The 20070-nt window shown below is 39.8% G+C and overlaps 2 protein-coding genes across 4 annotated transcripts in view; one reads left to right on the forward strand and one right to left on the reverse strand.

Annotated features, from left to right (window-relative positions):
• Positions 1 to 10974, reverse strand: part of LOC143298070 (uncharacterized) — a 45584-nt gene extending 34610 nt beyond the window's left edge. The window contains exons 1-6 of the mRNA XM_076610748.1: positions 10852 to 10974; positions 5159 to 5316; positions 3434 to 3503; positions 2953 to 3053; positions 984 to 1122; positions 190 to 251 (exon numbers count right to left, since the gene is read on the reverse strand). Of these exons, the coding sequence (XP_076466863.1) occupies positions 190 to 251; positions 984 to 1122; positions 2953 to 3053; positions 3434 to 3503; positions 5159 to 5280 (494 nt within the window). The 5' untranslated portion in view covers positions 5281 to 5316; positions 10852 to 10974. The remainder of the gene's footprint in view (positions 1 to 189; positions 252 to 983; positions 1123 to 2952; positions 3054 to 3433; positions 3504 to 5158; positions 5317 to 10851) is intronic.
• Positions 10975 to 18796: 7822 nt separating this feature from the next.
• LOC143298077 (coiled-coil domain-containing protein 186-like) overlaps positions 18797 to 20070 on the forward strand; it is a 48527-nt gene continuing 47253 nt past the window's right edge. For 2 of the 3 annotated variants that reach the window (XM_076610760.1, XM_076610786.1), the window contains exon 1: positions 18797 to 18902. The gene's annotated coding sequence lies outside the window, so the exon portion shown is untranslated. Of the gene's footprint in view, positions 18903 to 18986; positions 19099 to 20070 lie in introns of those variants that run through there. The other variant, XM_076610768.1, reaches the window with a different exon arrangement.

Consider the following 20070-nt stretch of genomic DNA (forward strand, 5'->3'; position numbering starts at 1 on the left):
AGGAATCAAACCCATGCAGGAGTCTGCACCAGCGGATCACAGTTAGTGTTTATAAATAATGACTGATTGTTCTGCAGATGACTGTTCATATATCATTTTATTCAGTCTGTGCCTGTGAATGAAAAATGTGCACCACTAACCATAGGAAACCTCACACACAATTTCCACACATCACCACTTCAGACTTACCTCGAGCCAGCAGCCATTCGGTCCTCGTCTTTCTCCAGGGTGCGGTAAAACTCCTCTATCCGCTGTAACATGCCATCAATTCAATGTCTTAGTCTGTCTCAGTTCAGGGTTCAATTCTTCATTCAACAAGCAACCAGTTCAATCTTATTATAGTCCACTCCATTTTAACAAATTTTTGTGATGCAAAGCTGTCACTTCACAATGTCCTTAGACTTCTGATTCACAATTATTCTGACCAATTTTGGTTCCATGCATGCATCAAATGAATGTGCAGACTGACCCATACCTAGGACAGCACATCTACATTATATATTTAAAAAAAAACAAAAAAAAAAACAGATGTTTTGGAAGGATGAGAGAGAGAGGGTAGGCAGGGGCACAAGTTGTTGAACAGAGCTGGATTCTGACCCCAACCAGCATCACTTCTTTATTACAATACCATGGTTCATACACACAGATCTGCATGAATTAGATCAGACTGTTCCTGGGGTCCACATCAACATCAGACATTTGACAAACAGTGATAAAGACTCTCAATGTCCATCTTACCGGAAGAGAACTATCCCATTTCTACAAAAACAGTTTTCGATTTTGCAAAAACAATGTATATTTCTTTTAAAATCTTTAGAGCTTATACATCAGGCACTGTACACAAACACAAAGGAAGGTGTCAGAACTGGGATGATTCAACACCAAAAAAGCAATGAACTATCACTTTTACCAGCACTCCTGTGGACAAGAAAAGAGCAAGAGCAGGGGGTCAGGGGGGAGGAGGAGATAAAGGAGGCACTGACCTCCTGCTGATCCCGGCGACGAGCCAGCTCCTCCTTGGACTGCTTCACCTTCACGCTGAGAGTCTTGTTCTTCACCTGGAACCCATGCAGGTTCTCTATGGCCGCCTGGGCACCCCTCGCATTGTCCATTGTCACAAACCTGAATCAACACACATACACACACCCTGGGCTTTAATTTGGCATGCTGCATTTCATGTCTGTGAATTCATAAAAAGGCAGCCAAGTAAGGACAAAAACTGACCAGGTGTGGACAAAAACTGTCCTGGTATGGATTGTCTAGGTATAGACATAAAGTGTCCAGGTGTGGACAACTGTCCAAAATGGGGACAAAAAGTGTCCAAAAACTGTCCAAGGTGTGGACAAAAACTGTCCAGGTGTGGTCTGTCCAAGGCGTGAACAAAAAACTGTCCAAGGTGTGGACAAATACTGTCAAGGTGTGGACAAAAACTGTCACAGTAAAGCTGTCTGGGTGTGGACAAACACTGTATGTGCAACCAAAAACTGTCCAAGGTGTGGACAGAAACAGTCCAAGGTGTGGACAGAAACTGTCCAGTTGTAGACTGTCTCAGGTGTGGACGAAAACTATCCAAGTATGGACTGTCAAAGATGAAGACGAAAACTGTCTAAGACGTAGTCAGAAATTATCCAAGGTGACTGTCAAAGATGAAGACAAAGACTGTCCAAGGGGAAAACAAAAATTGCCTAAGGTGTGGACAAAAACTGTCAAAAAGCAGACAAAAGCAGTCCAGGTGTAAAAAAAAAAAAAAAAAGTCCAGGTGTAGACAAAAATGTTCTGGTGCGGACAAAAACTGTCCAAGGTGTAAACTGTCCAGGTTTGGACTGTCCAAGGTGCAGACAACTGTGGACAAAAACTGTCCAGCTATGAACAAAAAACTGTCCAAGGTGTCAACAAAAAATGTCCAGATATGGAGTGTCCAAGGTGTGGACAAATACTGTCCAAAGTGTCAACAAATAATGTCCAGGTGTAGACAAAAACTGTCCAATATATGGACAAAAACAGTCCAAGTATGGACAAAAACTGTCAAAGGTTCAGACAGATGTCCACTATGTGAACAAAACTTGTCCAAGAAGCCAACAAAAACTGTCCAAGGTGTGGGCAAACCTCGTCTAAACCACAAAGTGGATACAATGCCACCCACTAAAGCCATCTGTCACATTAAAAACTGAAAAAAAATGAGAACTAGTTGTACAACACTTCCATCCAGTCCAGATTCCTACAACTCTTGGTCCTGTTACATGGAATGAACTTTCCCACCAAATTTGTCATCCTGACAAAATCTCATTTGAAATCTAGCCTCAAAACACATCTGTATGAATCTGCTTTCATGGATGTCTTGGTGCATGAGTGCATGTATATGTGTGTGACAAAAAACTAAAGTTTATAAAAAACCTTTTGGGTGGTAGTTGAATCCTCTTTGTTTTTACAAAACTGATCACAACTGTTAGACGTCCATTCCCCAACAAGGTCTTACCCTCCTGTGTGTGAGTATGTATTGCACTGAATGGTGATCAGCAAGTGTTTAGTGTGCATGGCCCATCAAAACAGAAAGTAGTGAGATGTCATCACCCTTTCCTCACATAGGCTCTCCTGTTCACACTGTCCTCTTCTCTTCATTTGACAACGGGCCTATGGTCCAAAACGTCATGTAAAAACAAAGAGGATTCAACTACCACCCAAAAGGTTTTTTATAAACTTTAGTTTTTTGTCTTTGAAGAATCTTGCAGTCATTTTTGTCTTCTTTCCTATATGTGTGTGATTTGTCACCGACACATTCCATTTGTCTTCCTTTTAAGTCCTGATTTTGAAGTGTTGTTAATTAATGTAACCATTATTTTTCCCATACTGATGTTAACTGCTAGTGCCCTGAGCCCTGGAGGTAAAGCACTTGAATATCCAAAGTGGAAATGGTAGTAGTAGTAGCAGTGTCATCTTTATTATATGACCTACCCCATCTTGGAGTTGAACTGGGCCACTTTTTCCGGCGACGGCACAGGGATATGCACTCTAACCACTTTCCCCTCTTGTTCAAAGATGTTCTGCAGCGCAATCTGCCAACATCAGCTAAACACCTTTAGTCCACAGCAGTATACATGCATATATATAATAATAAATATATATCTTTTGGTACAATCAGCATGCATAATCATGACATAATTCTTTTCTTTTTTTTTTTTGCTTTCTTTTTTTCTTTATTCATTATCATATTAAATACATGCTCCATTAAAAAATCAATGCCCGAATACATGCACTTTTCATTCACTATCTGAACATTTCGTACAAGATAATCCCCACGTAAAACACACACATACACACACTCACACATACTTACCTCATCCATCTTAAGGGGAACACACACACACACACACACACACACACACACACACACACACACACACACACACACACACACACACACACACACACTTACCTCATCCATCTCCAGGGGAATGTTGGTGACATACAGCACCACAGGCTTGTGTCCAACTGACCCAGTGGTGCTGTAACACAACACACCTGGTCAGTCACAGTCACCTACTGGAGGGGTCAGTGACTATGTTCAATGTGGCTAAAATCCAACAGATGATTTTACATACATTCTCCAACAGGACAACACAGGGGGGTGGAGTGGATCTAACCTAAGTCTACAGAAAAGTAAAGTAATGCAGACCCACAGCTGCATATTTTGAACCATAACATTGTGCTGATTATTTTTTCACAAACCAATAAACCAGGTGTAAGGATTTTATCAGGAAGGCATTTAAGTGTGTGAGGCAGTCCAAAAACTACTCAGGCCTGCTCCTTATTCTACTGAACCCATGCTACACTGACATGTGTAAAAAATACTAAGCACCCCCACATCATCAGGGTTTCTGTTTAAATTCATAATTAATAATGTAGTCATGAGCCATATATTCACAGAAGTACCCATTTCCGCTAAGACATTTAAACTATATATATATATATATATATATATATGTACAATATATATGTACATATATATATAACAAAAACTGATTGTTTGAACAGCCTTTCACAAGGTCACAGACGTGGAAGCCAAATTGTAGATGAACAGCCAAAATTCATGTCACTTACTGGACATTCAAAAACATTATCATTACATGCCAGTGAATTCAACTGTTTACTATCTAGTACAGTCAACAAACAATCCGTGCTTCAGTATCATAAAGTTTGGACATGACTGACTTGCAACATGTCCTGTAGTTTATCCACAGCAAACAGACACATTCTCCACATAATAATTTTACACACACTCTCTCTCTCTCTCTTCAAACATGAACACACAAAAAATCAAGTTAAGAACAGATATGTTTAGAACAACTAAACAGGTCTGTTTTCTTGCATGTTACAATGATTTATCTTTTTTTTTTCAAATAGCCACTTAGCAAATTCAGAACTTTATGATGAAAAATTAAGAGCTGTTTCTTTTTCTGAAAGTGTTACTGAATGTACATGTTAATTTGGAATAAATTACTTTTACTGAGTGATAAATCATATTGCCATGTTCCATTATTTCCAAGCTGGTAGTTAGCTTGGTAAGCATTTTACTTTTTGACCTTTCAGAAAACAATCTGCCATATTTATGTACATGTCTGACTGTGAGCTGACAAACTGTGCTGCTTAAGTGACAAACCTTTAGATGTATTATTTCCAACTAAATTTATACAAAAAAAGGGAAATGTTGCACGCATGCACACGCACACACACGCACACACTTGGACCACTTAACATGTGAAGGTCTGAAAAAGTGTGATGGACAAACTGGAATTAAATCCCTAGTTTTGGGTGGTAGGTTGGCTGTTAGGGGAGGACGAAGGAGGAAGTGGGGAGGGGTGGGGGGGGGCGGCTTGTCCTGATCCATTAATTCTGAGAATGACCCACTGATCTTCATTTGTGGTAAGCATGTCAAACTGGCCACTTTGTGGTGCTCTGGGCTTTAAGCAACATGATTTGACTGAAGCATGTCAAATGACTAACATTGTGCTGAACCACCTATCACTAAGTTGGTAATACTTATATGTCCATTCATTTTACTTTTTTTCATGTATTCTCATTTCAGCACATATATGTTAGCACCAATTCAAATATCAATGTTATGAAACACAAACATCAGTAAGTTGATAACTCAAGTTACCTTCCAACGTCACTGATGTCGCGGTTCTGCAAGTCTTTGCCCACACCCTCCCTGTAGGAGTTGTAGCGTCGATTCTTGTAGTCCTCCTCCAGGGGGTTCCACTTTCCGTCCACCTTCTCCATCGTCACCAACTGTCACCACACCACTGTCCCTACTATCTGTAACATAATAACAATAGCATATGGTTTATATATTAATATTTAATTGCAGTGATGCCTTGTATTGAGTTGTTTTCATTTACTCTTCGTCACAACAGATTTCTCAGTGTGAAAGTCAGGTTGCTGTCCCCTGGAAGAGCGTGTCAATTCTAGTTTCTTTCTGCCTGCAATTGCCTCCCCCGGCCATATATTTCTCTCCGCATTTGATTTGCACAGATCTCAGGGATGGCCTCTATGGTTTTTCTGCAGCAGTCATGCCTGACAGATGCTTTTTTTTTTTTCTTTTTCCTTTTTAATGAACTGAAAACTGTATTAACGCATTTCCGCTCTCACATCACTGAAAGACCCGTTTACGGTATCCCCTAACACATACAACTTACAAGTGTAGCTTGGATGGGCAAAAAGTGTAGTTTCAGAGTAGCAAAGTTCAGTATTTTTTAATGAGTATTTTCTACCATGGCTGACATCAATATTATATCATTATTATGATAAAGACAAATGAATGGTTTTCTTGACTTACATAAAAAGAAACCCTTGATAAAATTGTATTCAATCAGTAAAAATGAGTATTGATGAATGTGATTGTCTCAGACTGGTAGATAAAGGGATCAGGCAATTGTCAGTGTTGATGTTCATCTCAAAACAGGCATTTATTTATATACATGTCAAATGCAAACACACAAACTAGTAAAGTAGCAACCAGGGTCACTTCATATTTTCAAATGAAGAAATTAGTGCTCAAATGTGTCAAAGGGGAGGAGGCTTCAGTTCTCATCCAACCTGGTTGTGATCAGATGGGCAGTAAACAGGATAAAGAACAAATCTATATCCATGAAGTTGAACTGAACTTGATTAGTCCACTGGGCTATCACCAACAGGATTCTAACTGACTGACTGAAGAGCTTGAGAAAAGACCAAAAACTAAACTTTTCTACCATTTGGGGCTGAAAGAATGAAGCAATGGATTTAAGTTACAGCTTTCTCATTATCCACATGTCTTTGTATCACTGTACAGAGTACAATCAAACAACCCGCTATGCTTACACATGAAGTCAGTTTTGCATATCAAGCAGAAAACAAAGTATGAACCATTCTTTGATGACACCAGACAAGGGTATTTCTGGTGATACAAACTGATAAACTTTTGCACTGCCTTTCTTTTTTTCTTACAATCTAACTTTGATGTTCAATGCAGCACAATTTTAAAATTTGATTTTTTGTCTCAAGTTTTGCTCTGTTATTTCTTGTCCACCATTTTGGATGGTGAATTTCAGAAAGAGAGACACATTCAGTTATCATGTGTACTTGTGTTTGGCACACAACTGCTTCAAACACATATGAGAACACTTGCGGGCAGTGATGGACAAAGAAACCCAATCCCATGAGCTGAAAAATGCAAGCAATCTGTTGAAGACAGAAAAAAACACACAAAAAACATGAATCTGTGTTTGGACTGCAACGGGAGTGAACCGCATAGCCAGCTGCATTGCCGGCAACAAGGCATTTGCGGAGTTTCATGTACTGATGTGTAGTAACATGACAATGGCTTCATAAGCAGAGAATGCTACGCTTAAATCCTTGCAAAAACAGATCTGCTGACAGTAATAGTGCAAGAATCACCTATGTTTCATTGTTCTGCAGCAGTCAATATAAACTTTTTTGAAATGGCACATAAATACACAAAAGAAAGAACAGTGTTTCCTATTCGCCTTAAATCTGGTTTAAACAAAGCATATTCTCTGCTTGTAATGGAGGTGAATCTTTGGTACTTTGGCTATAGATCCCAGATATAACATCTAAACTGACTACACCCATCAAGGGTGTCACAAATCATCGGCTGATGTAATTTCAGCATACACACAAAACGTTGTCAAATGTTGCAGCTTTTATTGCATAAACTAAAGTGACCAATGGCCCTAGTGGCTAGACAGGGACAGAGACTGTGCGTGCACGGGCGAGTGTATGCGTGAATGCACATGTGTGTGTGTGTGTGTGAATGTGTGTGTGAGTGCGTCTATGTGTCTGTGTGGGGTGGAGTGTCCACGTACGCACATATACTCATGTGTGTGTGTGTGAGCGCAACTGTGTTTATACGTGTGTTAGTGTGGGGTGGGGTGGGGGTGTCTATGTACGCACATATACCTGAGAGTGTGTATGTGTTTGTGTGTGTGTGAAAAACGAATCGGGCCAAGGGAACATCGTATGCTCCTGAATACTGGAATGAATCTTATTTTGTATATTTGTTGTTTATAATTCAAAGTGCATTTGTTTATTTGTTGCTTTTAATTCAAAGTGCGCTGGATAAGATTTCATCAAAGCAACTCATAACTGACTCTCAACCGGATCTAAGTTACGAATCTTTGGAGCAAGAGCTGGACCCATCAACACAGAATAGATTAAGAAATGGGCCTTTCATTATCAGGGCGGATGAAAAGAGTGTGGCACCAGTAGTTTGTCTTTTTCTCGATTTTGTTGTCAAATACATCTTCAGTACTGCCAGTAGCTTTGCAACAGCCATTATCGGCAACATCCTACCTAAGTTTCATCCCCTTACCCCTCATTTTCTCTCCAGATTTGCACAGATCTAAGGAATGGCCCCTGGAGCTTTACTGTGGCAGTCACACCCACCTGACACTTTTTTTTCATGAAATGAAAAAGGGCATCTGAGTAGGTACCAGCAACCTTTTTTTTTTTTTCAATAAAAGTTCTGTTAAAACAACATTAAAACACACTAAAGTTATTTAAACTGAAAGTCAAAACAAATATCCCTCAACAAAAATTGTTTCTATCTATATTAGAACCTAAGTTACAGCCATTGGATTGGCTAAGAGCAGACCAGGCAGGATGGGGCCTCTTTTCACTGTTGGCCATGTTAATTTTGGCCAAGCAGAGCAAACTGATAGACCTAGTTTGCATCAGTTTGACATGGTACAGTATATGACATCAAATGAGCCTTTTTGAGCATCATTGTGCTTTTGGACAAATCTCCAAATTTACAGCATCACTGCATGTATACTAATTTACTTTACTAAACAACAGAGACAGCAAAAAATTAAGGACAGTGATATTTTGCATATATAGTAAAGATGCCTAACTTTTTTTCAGCTAGATCACCTGATTGTTTTATTGATATTTAGCTCTAAAATCCAGTATTTTTGCAAATTCTCTCACTGCAAAATTTGTAAGAATTAGAATAGCAACAAGCAGGGGTTTTTTCCCTTTTTTTTCTTTGTTTTTTAACTGGACAAACACACATGCACAAATACACATCACCATTCTCTTCCTCTCTGACACACACACTACCATGACTTTTTAATTCAAAGTCACATTCAGCCTTTTTTTTTTCTTTCTTTACTTTTTTTTCATTAAAAAATTCATGTTATCAAATTGCAGGAATGATGATGTTCAGGAAAAATGGAAAAAATTTTGTGTAATACTTTGTGCTTTGTAAATAAAAGTAAAACCACTACGATAAAACATATGTGCTTATTAATTTCCTTTCAACAAACAACAAGTTAACATATTTATAATTAATTCCATCATGAAAATAAAAACGGTCGTCACTTCTGTTTGAGTCAAAATGAGGTGTAGCAGTATGGGGTATTCCCAATGATCAAGCACCTTCATGATCTCATTTATAAAAAGGAAGTGTCCAGGAGTCATGATGGCTGCCGGAAAAAGAGGGCGCTAGTCAAGGGGGGCAAAGGGGAGGTTACCTACTTCCGGGAGGTTATCGGCCGTAGCTACTTTCGTTTTCTCCACATAGGCGGATAGTAGTTTGCACAGGACAGGAATGTCAGACCCCTGCCGGAGTCTGCACTAGTGGGTCACGGTTAAGTATGTGTAATTAAAAATACGTATTTTTCAAATATACCCCCTCTTAAATGTTTATCTATGACATAATAAAAAGTGTGATAGTAAAATCATAAGAACTCAAAAGCTTTCCTAGTATAATGATCCATAACCGACCAAGATCATTATTGAAATTTGGCTCTGCTGCGACAGCCATGTCAGTATCTGAATGATGCACAGCCTCTCTTTCGGCTCAAAACTCATCCACACCATTAACATCATGCGACAGTTTTGCATTTTAATTTTTATTCAGAAGAAAATTAAATGAGCTTTTGTTTGATATAAAAGTAATTACCGTTCTACTTATTACCAATTTTGAGAAATTTACGTTTAAAACTCGAGCGAAAATCACTGGTTACATGCTACATATTCACAGTATGTGGTTTTTCAAGTCAAACCAATATTCACTGAAAAGATCAGGTTCAGACAAACTCAGCTCTAATAAAAATAGTTCAGAACATCAAATGGGACAGGCAAGCTAAGTGAATGAAAGAGACGCAAAAATCATTTGTCACCATCTGTGTCAAAGCGGTCGGCCATGGCGTGCAAGAAGCCCTTCGACTACCCCCGATTTTTACTCTTAAATTTTATTCAACAAAGACAAAAAACAGAAGGAAAACAAAAACAGCATTGAAAAGAGGAGAAACTTAACTTCATTTCCATATAAAACTTATCTTTATTCATTAAACATCACTGAAGTTACAGGCTTGGGAAAAATGGACAAACTGATGTTTTTCAGTCTTGAAGTTACACTCTTAGCTTCAGTTTAACAAGCCAGGCTGCCGGTACCTACTTTAAGCATAGCTCTTACATTCCTGTCACTTGCACAACAGGCTGCCTACCTGGGCAGAGCTGACTGAGCTGCCATTGAGTGTTCATTATTCGTTGACTGCGTCATTCAATCAGGTTTCAGTCACGCATAATGCACATACACGCTCATACAGGCATATAATATTTTAACGTGTATAACCGATTTTTTTTTTTTTTACCCCTCAATGTACTTGATGTAGGCTACCATGCTCCGTTTTCAGGGGTTTGCATTCTGGATATGTTCTCGTTTCATTGACCTACAGAACGCTTTAAGTGATTACTGGATCTTTAACATGCATATCCTTTTTATCTTCTGTGTGTGTTTAGGCCTCCACGTGACGGGGATTCACATATATATGCTGACCTAGGAGATCGAATAAATCTCCTCGTTTAACCCACCAGGTTATTTATTAATATATTCAGGTAGAGTCTTCTGCTTAGCACCATCATCGTTGACACTGATTAAAAACAAACCTACTGCAAACCAGGCCTTCTCAGCCGGTACCTCGCAACATCTGAAAAAGCGTCAACTTTTTTGACATTCGCCTCCAGCAGTCGGTGAATGTGGCAATCATTATGATGGCGTTGAACAAAATAGTGTCAGATAATAAGATGCTTTCACCATGCACATGAATACGCACGATAAAAGACAGTACAATTGTCATGTTCAAAAACAGCGCAGCTTCAACCGGTTACGCTATCAGTGGCATACGATGGAGCATGTCAATGCCATGTGTACATCAGCAACTGGCGCTACAGTCTTGTGGCAAAGTCAACTGGTGAAAAAATATTCCTCACAGTATAAAAATTATTTAAACTTTTATCATTATATTGCAAAAAGCAGTAAAAGTATGAGGTATTGCGTATACTTACAACACAACAACGTACGCTGTTCTTCGATGACAAAGTTTCAGCAACTAAAAATTTCAACAACAGCGTGCCTACCCATCAACAGACCTCTTGACAATTTGTGTCACTTCCCCCCTGAAGTTGTCGGCGCGAGACTTCGCGAACAAATCTGACTTTTTGTACAAATAACTCCGAAAAGTTTTCTTCCTTCTGTCACTGATGTTTAAATCATCGGTTTGGATTACCACAACTATGAGAACAGGTTAGAAGATCTTAAATTGCCATGTATTTTTGTGGTTCCTTCAGCATTTTCCCCTTTTCTTCGTCTTTCTTTTTTTCTTGCTTACAGTCTTCAGTTCTTCCATTCCGGCTTTCAGTGATGCCGCCGGCCCAGATTTTTGACCGTTGGTTTTTTTCAAGTAGTGGCGGTGGGTGCCGTCCAGCCTCTACTCTGTCCAGAGTATGCCCCTGTATAAACTGGCCTAGTCCAAAACATGCCTCCGTCCGTCTAATCTAGCTATGGCCAGAACCTGTAAATTAGCATAGGCTACAAACCTGGCCGGGTATAGTTTGGACAAGGCTATTTGTTTGTATCCTCCGAGCCATTTCAGTTTAACACCCCCACCCCCTACCCCAGCCCAACCCAAGCTCCTCTTTTTACTCTGAAATACATGGATATTTGAAGAGTGTGAATATTGCCGCCAAGAATTACAACCTTGGAATGAAGGATAGGTGAAATGCGATGCCGGGATTTTAGTTTCAGTTTTACCTAACATTTACCGGCCTACTATGGGCTCGGCAGTTTATTCAAGGCAGGGAAAAACGAATATGGAAAAGTGGGAAACATGTAGGTATATCAGTGTGCCAAAAAATATTCATCTCTAAAGTCAGTTTTCTTTCTTCTTCTTCTTCTTCTTCTTCTTCTTCTTCTTCTTCTTCTTTAATTCTTCAGGAAAACAGAACTTAGCTTTCAGTCTTACTGAGCTGCAAGTACATTCATTTACACAGTTGCAAGAGTTGTTTATTAAAGATATCAGTTGTAGTTTGGAACATATTTGTGCGGCTTTCTTAATGCCAGCTTAGTATTGAATATTTTTATGTCTTATTTTGGGAGTGGAATTATTACTGATTTGATACGGTACGGTCCTTCCGAGTCATCGGTTCTAATGAAGAGTGAAAGGATAAACTGACAGCACTTGAATGATTTTACTACTGAGGAAGGTAATGTTAAAATGTAAGCCAGCCTGAAAACTGAGAAAAACTTGAGAAAGAAAGAAATAAGATAGAACGGAGAAGAACAAGAAAGAACAAGATGATATCGTTGCCGAGGACAACCTGTGATCTTCATAAAAAGTAAACGAGAGCAAGAATACTGAGACACAAAAAAAAAACTCAGTAAAGTACATCAATTACACGAGCGCACACACACACACACACACACACACACACACACACACACACCTCAGTGGCACACACACACACACACACACACACAACATTATATTAATGCTCCTCTAATACGGCCAAGAAATGAAAGATGCAGTCTATTCCATTTCAAATAAGAAAACATCGGTAGGAACTGATGCAATTTCTAAGGAAATGATTAAGCATCTACCAGATAAATGGATGAACATTCTTCTTAATATCATTCAAACTGACGATGTTGGGACACTGATGTTCTCCCTAAAATCTGGAAGGAATCAATAATGGCTCCAATCCACAAACAAGGCTAACCAAAAACACACATTGGCAGTTACAGACCTATTGCACTCACTTCTCATGTCTGTAAGTTGCTAGAAAAAAATATTATTAAACCGGGCAGACTCGCATACTACTGTGAACAGAATAATGTCATCCCTGTAAACCAAGCAGGTTTTAAAAAAAGAAGATCCACAGTTGATCATTTAGTGAAATTAACCACTCAGGTTCAGCACCAATTTGCGAGACGAAAATGTTTGCTTCCAACTTTTTTCGACATTACTAAAGCCTATGACCAAGTGTGGCATTCACGTCTAACGTTAAAACTGAAGACGATTGGATTATCGGGACATATGTATAACTTTATAAAAGACTTCTTAGACAACAGAAAAATTCAGGCTAAACAGGGAATACGTATTCATCCACACGAACATTGCAGACAGGTATTCCTCAGGGCTCTGTAATTGCTCCAATATTGTTCAACATTCTAATGAATGATCTACCAAAAAAAACTAACAAAGAATGTTGTAATGGTTCAATTCGCTGACGATATGTGCATGTGGATGAAAGTTACAATCAAAAAGAATACGCCTGCCCGATATATGAATTACACAAAAAAGCTATATCAAAATAAATTAAACACAGTAGCAAGTTATGTGAGCGAGAATGGTCTGCAAATATCAACCGAAAAAACACACTTGATGCTTTTTAATAACGGATCAAGTCCAGCAACAGTGCCTTCCTTTAAGATTACGAAAAAAAAAAAACACACTTGATGCTTTTTAATAATGGATCAAGTCCAGCAACAGTGCCTTCCTTTAAGATTACGATAACACCCTGCCGTATAAAAAAGTAGTTAAATTCCTTGAAGTACACCTTACATCAAAATTAACTTGGAATCATCATATCGATTACATTTTAACAAAGGCCAGGAAAACATTAAACTTCTTGAAAATAGTATGCAAACAACCATGGAGCCAGGACATATTCATTCTACTACACCTTTGCACATCATTTGTTCGGTCAAAATTTATATACGCACAAGAAGTATACTTCAGTGCACCGAAATATTTATTGAAAAAAATTCAAAGCATAGGCCTAGATTGCAGAGCATATAAACTGGCACTTGGCTTACCAGTCCATGCTTCCAGTAAGAAAACTAACAATGCAGCGGGAGTATTACCACTACTAGTAGAGGATCAAAGGGAACTTGCGTGTAGTAAATTTGTCTTGAGAAGTTTAATGGACGAAAATGATTTGGAATCAGAAATAACTCTCAAATCCGACCGCGATTTTCCAAAGAGAGCTAGATCTATATCTTCTCATACCACACTGGGAACATATACGTAAAGTATTTTAACAAATTCCGGCGTGAATAAAACCCCACATTTTGCTAAAAGGTCTGTAGTATCACCTACACCTGTATGGGAACTTCAAAGAGCGCAATTTGATATCGATCACACTGATCTGACCAAAGATGACAACATAAATTTACTTACATCGCATGTACGAATCCATTTGGAAGAGAAATAGCCTACCTTAATCATCTAAAGATATTTACAGACGGTTCTGTTGTAAATGATAGAGCTGGTGCTGCTTTCGTTATTCCAGACCTTAACTTTCAAAACTCATTTTATCTGGGAGAGAATAAGTCCATCTTCACAGCTGAACTCGGGGGGTACCCGTTATCGCTGAACTCATAGCAATTCTAATGGCGTTAAATTTCATGATATCCTTTCCGAAAACTATATTTCAGATACTATTTTGTGTTGATTCTAAATCAGTTCTTCACGCTATTGAACTTATAAAAGAAACGGTTAGGTATGAACTCATTATTGAAATTAACCATTTGATTCACGAGCTCTTATTAAGAGGCTCTCACATAACCTTTTGCTAGATTCCTTCTCATTGCGGTTTTTACTGTAATGAAAAAGTTGATATTTTGGCTAAAAAAAAAATTAAAAAAAGGAGATAGAAGCTCCACGAAGGAGTTAGATTTAAATATTTCGCTTTCATTACAGGAATGTTACACCAATGGTCAAAATTTCAGTTTGAGGAAAAATACACCGGTAACTCGGAGTTACATAAGAACATACAGAAAATGTATGGTTTCATGGGAAAACATTACCATAATGATTTTCATAAGAGGCAAATCATTTCTCTAATCTGCAGATGGAAAATGAATTGTTTTAGGACAAAATATGTCAGTAATGTTTCTTGCATCTGTGGTGCTCACATAACAGCCGATCATATACCAACTTGCGATATGTTAAAGTCTCAAATTCCTGAACTGAAATCATCTTCAGTGTTGACCATCTTCAGCAGTCCATTGCTAATGTATGACTTTTTCAACTCCTTGTTAAATAGTCCAGCTGGTTCGCTGTTATAGTTGTTAGTTTTTCATTAGAAATATGTTATATATATATTTTTGTTTGTTTGTTGTTGTTTTTTAACAAAACTTAAATCAATCATTTTCTATATGTAACACACACACACACACACACACACACACACACTTTCACTTAAAACACCCTCTGATCTACTGAAGCAGTAGCTGAATGTTCAGAAGATGGAATGTGCTTATTCTCAATCCAAAAAAGCACTGATAATTATCCTAATAGATGAAGGAGAAATGGACAAAAGTGACATATCCAGTCAGTTTTATACCAGTGCACCCGGTTTAGTTAATAGCCTACTCGTACAAAGTACTTGCGACAAATGTGTTAGTGTGACTGCATGGGATAGTGGGGGTGCACAATCATATCGTGTGTTTGTGCGTCAGTGTGCGTGCGTGCGCTCGTAGTGTGCCGTGTGTGTGTGTGTGTGTGTGTGTGTGTGTGTGTGTGTGACTGAGATCTTAATTGTGTTCTCTATAAGTGTTATTAGACGGAAAGAGGAGCGCGAGCATGCGTACGTGCGCTCGTAGTGTGTGGGTGAGAGAGAGATCTTCGGTTCCACGTCTGTTCACGATAAGAGTTATTAGACAGAAAGCCCGGACAACTGAGGAGCGCGTGCGTCAGTGCGTGCGCTGCGTGCGCTCCGGCGTAGTGTGTGTGTATATGTGTGAGAGATCTTAAGTTTAACGTCTATTCACTATGAGTGTTATTAGATGGAAAGAGGAGAAGTAGTCGGGATGAAAAAAGGGAATGCATGTGAGTATTAGTGTAAGAAAGTGTGTAATAATATGCCGGTGTTTCTGTGTGCCGGCGGCTGCGCGCGCGTGTGTATATGTGTGTATGTGTACGTGTGTCAGTGTGTGTATGTGTTAGCGTTAATTGGGTCTATGCGTAGATCAGGCATATGCTTCCTTTCAGTTTTTTCCCATCTTCTAAGCAGACGTAAAAATTATTGAACCCAAGAATTTGAAGCTCAGTGGAGAGGTCAGTTGGGGAACAAGTGGCGTGCTGACATTCTGGCCCATGATATTCTGACTTCTTATGATGCTGATAGTCACGCCGAAACTTCCTCTGACGGAGGTCTTGGTATTGGCAAATCTATACTGATGGTCTTTTTGGCGTGTGGGAAGCAAGTGCGGTATCATCGGCAAACACTGAGTCCGGCAGTAACTCTCAAGTGATGAGCCTCAGTACTGAGTGAGGCTGGTTTCACTGCGAAGACGAATCGAAATAAAGAGCTTGCCGTGTAATCTGATGTGCAGGTTAACACTGACATATGGTGATGTGCAAATGGCGTCAGAGCAGCAATATGACTATGCCGAACAACGTGTATAGTTAAGACACCCCGGCGGTGCTGCTTACTACGCTGGGAGTAGGCTATTGTAGAAATCTATTTTTCTCCATCACTAAAGCAAAGTATGCCTCGCATGTTGTGGACCTTGGAGTAGTGTAATTTTGTTACATGCTGATACCAAATCGCCGGTAACAAGTTCAGCAGCTCCCTCTTGTTTGTCAGTCTGCTTCGGTGTTGGTTTCTGTCGTTCGCAAGTTGTGTTTTCAGTTTTGTTCTTGAGCTTTTACCGGCGTCAGTGTCAGTAAAACAAACACACAAATAAAACAAGAGAACAACAAAACAACAACAATTCTTTTTAGTGAAATAAAAAAAATCTAGCATTAGCTTTAGTTCTGTTCTGAACATTACGAGGGATGTCACTGAGTTGATTAAAGACTGATAAGTTTACCATGACTTCATCATACTTCCGTTTCTTGTATGAGGCTGAAATTGCACATGTATAATCAGTGATACATATCTCTCTAGTTCACGTGGTAATTTGCATCTGTGAACTTATAACATTTTCTTTTTTTACATGTGCCACTGATGATGGTGGAGTAAAGTGTGATAATGGAGTCAGTTGAATGCAGAGCGGTCATCAAATTTCTGTACTTAAGAGGTCGCACACCAAGGGCGGAGACGTTCGATGAGATGAAAGAGACTTATGGGGAGGATGCACCATCGTATGACGTGGTCAAGCACTGGCATCGTCAGTTCAAATGTGGTCGGACATCGTTGGAAACGGCTCCCATTTCCCGGGCGGCCACAGTCCGCCATTGATGAAGACACCATCCGGCAAGTGAAGGCCGCAATTTTGGAGGATCGCCGCAGAACCGTTCGCCAACTAGCCCAAGATGTCAAGGTCGGACTCGGACCCCACTGACCCCAAAAACTGCACCGGCTCTCGGATGTGAGGTTGCAGCAGCCAATGCAATGGGAGACAGACGACAGTGACGCCGGATTCGCCGGTTCTGCTGTGGTGGCGTCTCAGTGTTCCAATGTCCGGTGACAATGTCAGTCACCTACAGACCATAGTTGTAAATGGAGAGAGATCAGACTTTGTCAGCATGACATCATGACTAAGTCCCTCAGGTGTGTGTCAGTTATGGGCCCATGCCTATTTCTGGTCTACGTAAATGACCTGCCTGCAACCCTGATGTCCACGGCTGAGCACACGTCTGTTCAGTGTGGGTGACACCGGCTGCCGTGTACAACTGAACACGACCACTTCCAGGGAAGATCAGTTGCATCTACAGGAAGACCTCAACCAGCTTCAAGAGTGGGAGAAGAAATGGGACATGACCTCTCATCCTGCCAGTGCTCCACACTTCACTGACTGCCGCGGAGTGACGCCGATGGCAACAGAAGAGCCTCAGTAACCAACGACTACTGCCTCGTGTACTGCACGGGCAGGCTGACTCTGGAAACCGTCACCAGTTTCAACTGAGTACCTAGGAGTTACTATCACCCAAGACCTGAACTGGAGCTCGCACACTGATTAACACCTTCAGAGCGCAAAAAAAGCCAAGACCACGGGCTTCCTGAAAAAAAAAACAAAATCTGAAAATAGGCTCCACTGAGTAGCATCAAAAAGATGGCCCGTACAAATCCTATATTCGTCTCAGAGTCCTAGAATATGCATGCTCAGTCTGGGATCCTCATACTCAACAGAACTGACATTGACAGACTCGAGGCCATCCGTCCAGCAGAGAGCAGCCCGCTTCGTAATGACTGGAGGCGCTACAAACACACCTCCAACCCCTCCGGTCAGCCATATTTGAGGATCCGAGTCTCAAGTGGCCTACTGAGCCTTCAGGACAGGAGCCTTGCTGTGTTTTTCAAAATTCATCAATTTCAAGTTAATTCCACTACGACAGTAACGCGGTCACAGTAGCCAGCAATTCAAGCTCGATCCACAGTGCCAAACCGGCAGTACCTTCAGCTTTCTGACCTCCGAGGTTCCGTCCCGGCTTCTGACACTGATGACCATCAGGGATTGGAACAGTTTACCTGATGATGTCGTGAAGGCTAAGACCATATACACGTTCGTGTCAAGAGCCTCCAAATTTCAACTTCAAAAGGACAACACTTTTTTTATTTCTTTTTTCTTTTTGCCAGGGCTCGGGCTGCCCTGACTAAACCGGGGGTGGCTTTACGGTGGCCATGCTTCTGTTTTGTTTTTGTTTTGTTTTAAAATTTATTATAATTTTCTGAGATCACACACCCCCTCTTAAAGTGACAGAATAAACAAATTGATGATTGCGGTCGCTAACGAGGAATAATAATAACAAGAAGACCACTGAGCTGAATAGGAGGTAATAGTACGATGCTCCAGACCCAACCTGTGGCTTTGCTTGTCATACGGTGAAAAGATATTGTTATCAAACAGCAAAATATCAAGTAAAAATTGATTAATAAAACTGAAAAGACACGTTTCTTTATTATATAGTCACATTAGTTAAATATAACAAGCATACTCACGTATAACAAGTATACACCTCAGACTTTAAACTGAAACACGGATTGTTTATGAGCTGGTCACGTGATATGATATCATCGCCATTTTGTGTTGTTGGCAGACAGCTTCCGCTAGATTGTCGTCTGTTACTGGAACAAACATAAAGAACGACACCGTCATCTTGCTGAAGGTAGTAAATTTAATCTGTGGCAAGATTTAATCGCTGTACGTTGTCAGCCTCCATATCTATATTTGCAACATTTTCGGTTTGGTTTGTTCACTTAAAAAAAAAAAGAAAGAAAAACAAACAGCATCCATGTAATGATGTAGTGTATCAAATTACAACTGTCGGACAGAAGTGATGAACTACGAGTTCCAGTGACTGAGTGAGTAGCTGAAGATAGGTGTTTGTCCACTCCTCGTTTTTAGCGTTCATGTCCAAGTGTTACGTTTTTCAGTTCTGCATACCAGCGATCCAGTGATGGGTATTGCCCGTGTAGTCTTGCATTGCCACCAAAACAACACAACAGCTGCTCTATGTGTGTCTGCCTTGTGTGTGTGTGTGTGTGTGTGTGTAACTTGAACTCGCGTCTCCTCAGACTGTGGAAATTGTCTTTGTCTTAATAAGGTTGTGTGTGTGTGTGTGTGTGTGTGTGTGTGTGTGTGGTGTGTGTGATCTTCAGTTTAATGTCTATTCACTATAAGTGTTACTAGATGGAAAGGAGAAAAGTAGTGGATAAATGAAAGAGAATGCATGTGAATATTAGTGTAAGAAAGTGTCCATGTTATATATCAGAGGAATAGTACATTATAAGAAATTAAAGTTTAAAGAGATTGTGGTTTGTAATGAATGAAGTGTCATAGGAAGGAGAATATGTGTATGCATATCAACAAGTATTAACTGACAACACTGTAAATATAAAAAGCGACATTAAGTAGAATACATCAAAGGAAGGAGTGGGTGGCCCTGTGCTCAGTGGCGACACAGTGATTTTGGAGGCTAGTTCCTTTTTTTTGTTGGATGTTTTCATTTGTAAATATTATTGTGCAATACCATATTGATATTGTCTTAACATGAGTATGTGTGTGTGGAGGGGTGAGGTGGGGGCAAAGACACTAGTATCTCTAGTGTCTGTGGGTGGGGGGGTTTAGTCTTTTGTCAGCTATTGGGAATTCTTATTTCCAAAAACATTCTAAGCAATGAATAATCATTCAAAATCTTTTCAGTGGCTGATGGAATATTGGTAGAAAAGTCATCAACTTCATCTTTTGGAATTAACTGTCTTATGCTAGGATAATGAATAAGTAGATGGTTATAGTTATTTGCTTTCCGCACATACATTTTATATTCTTAGAAA

This window comes from Babylonia areolata, chromosome 2 (assembly GCF_041734735.1).
Source record: "Babylonia areolata isolate BAREFJ2019XMU chromosome 2, ASM4173473v1, whole genome shotgun sequence".
NCBI lineage: Eukaryota > Metazoa > Mollusca > Gastropoda > Neogastropoda > Buccinidae > Babylonia > Babylonia areolata.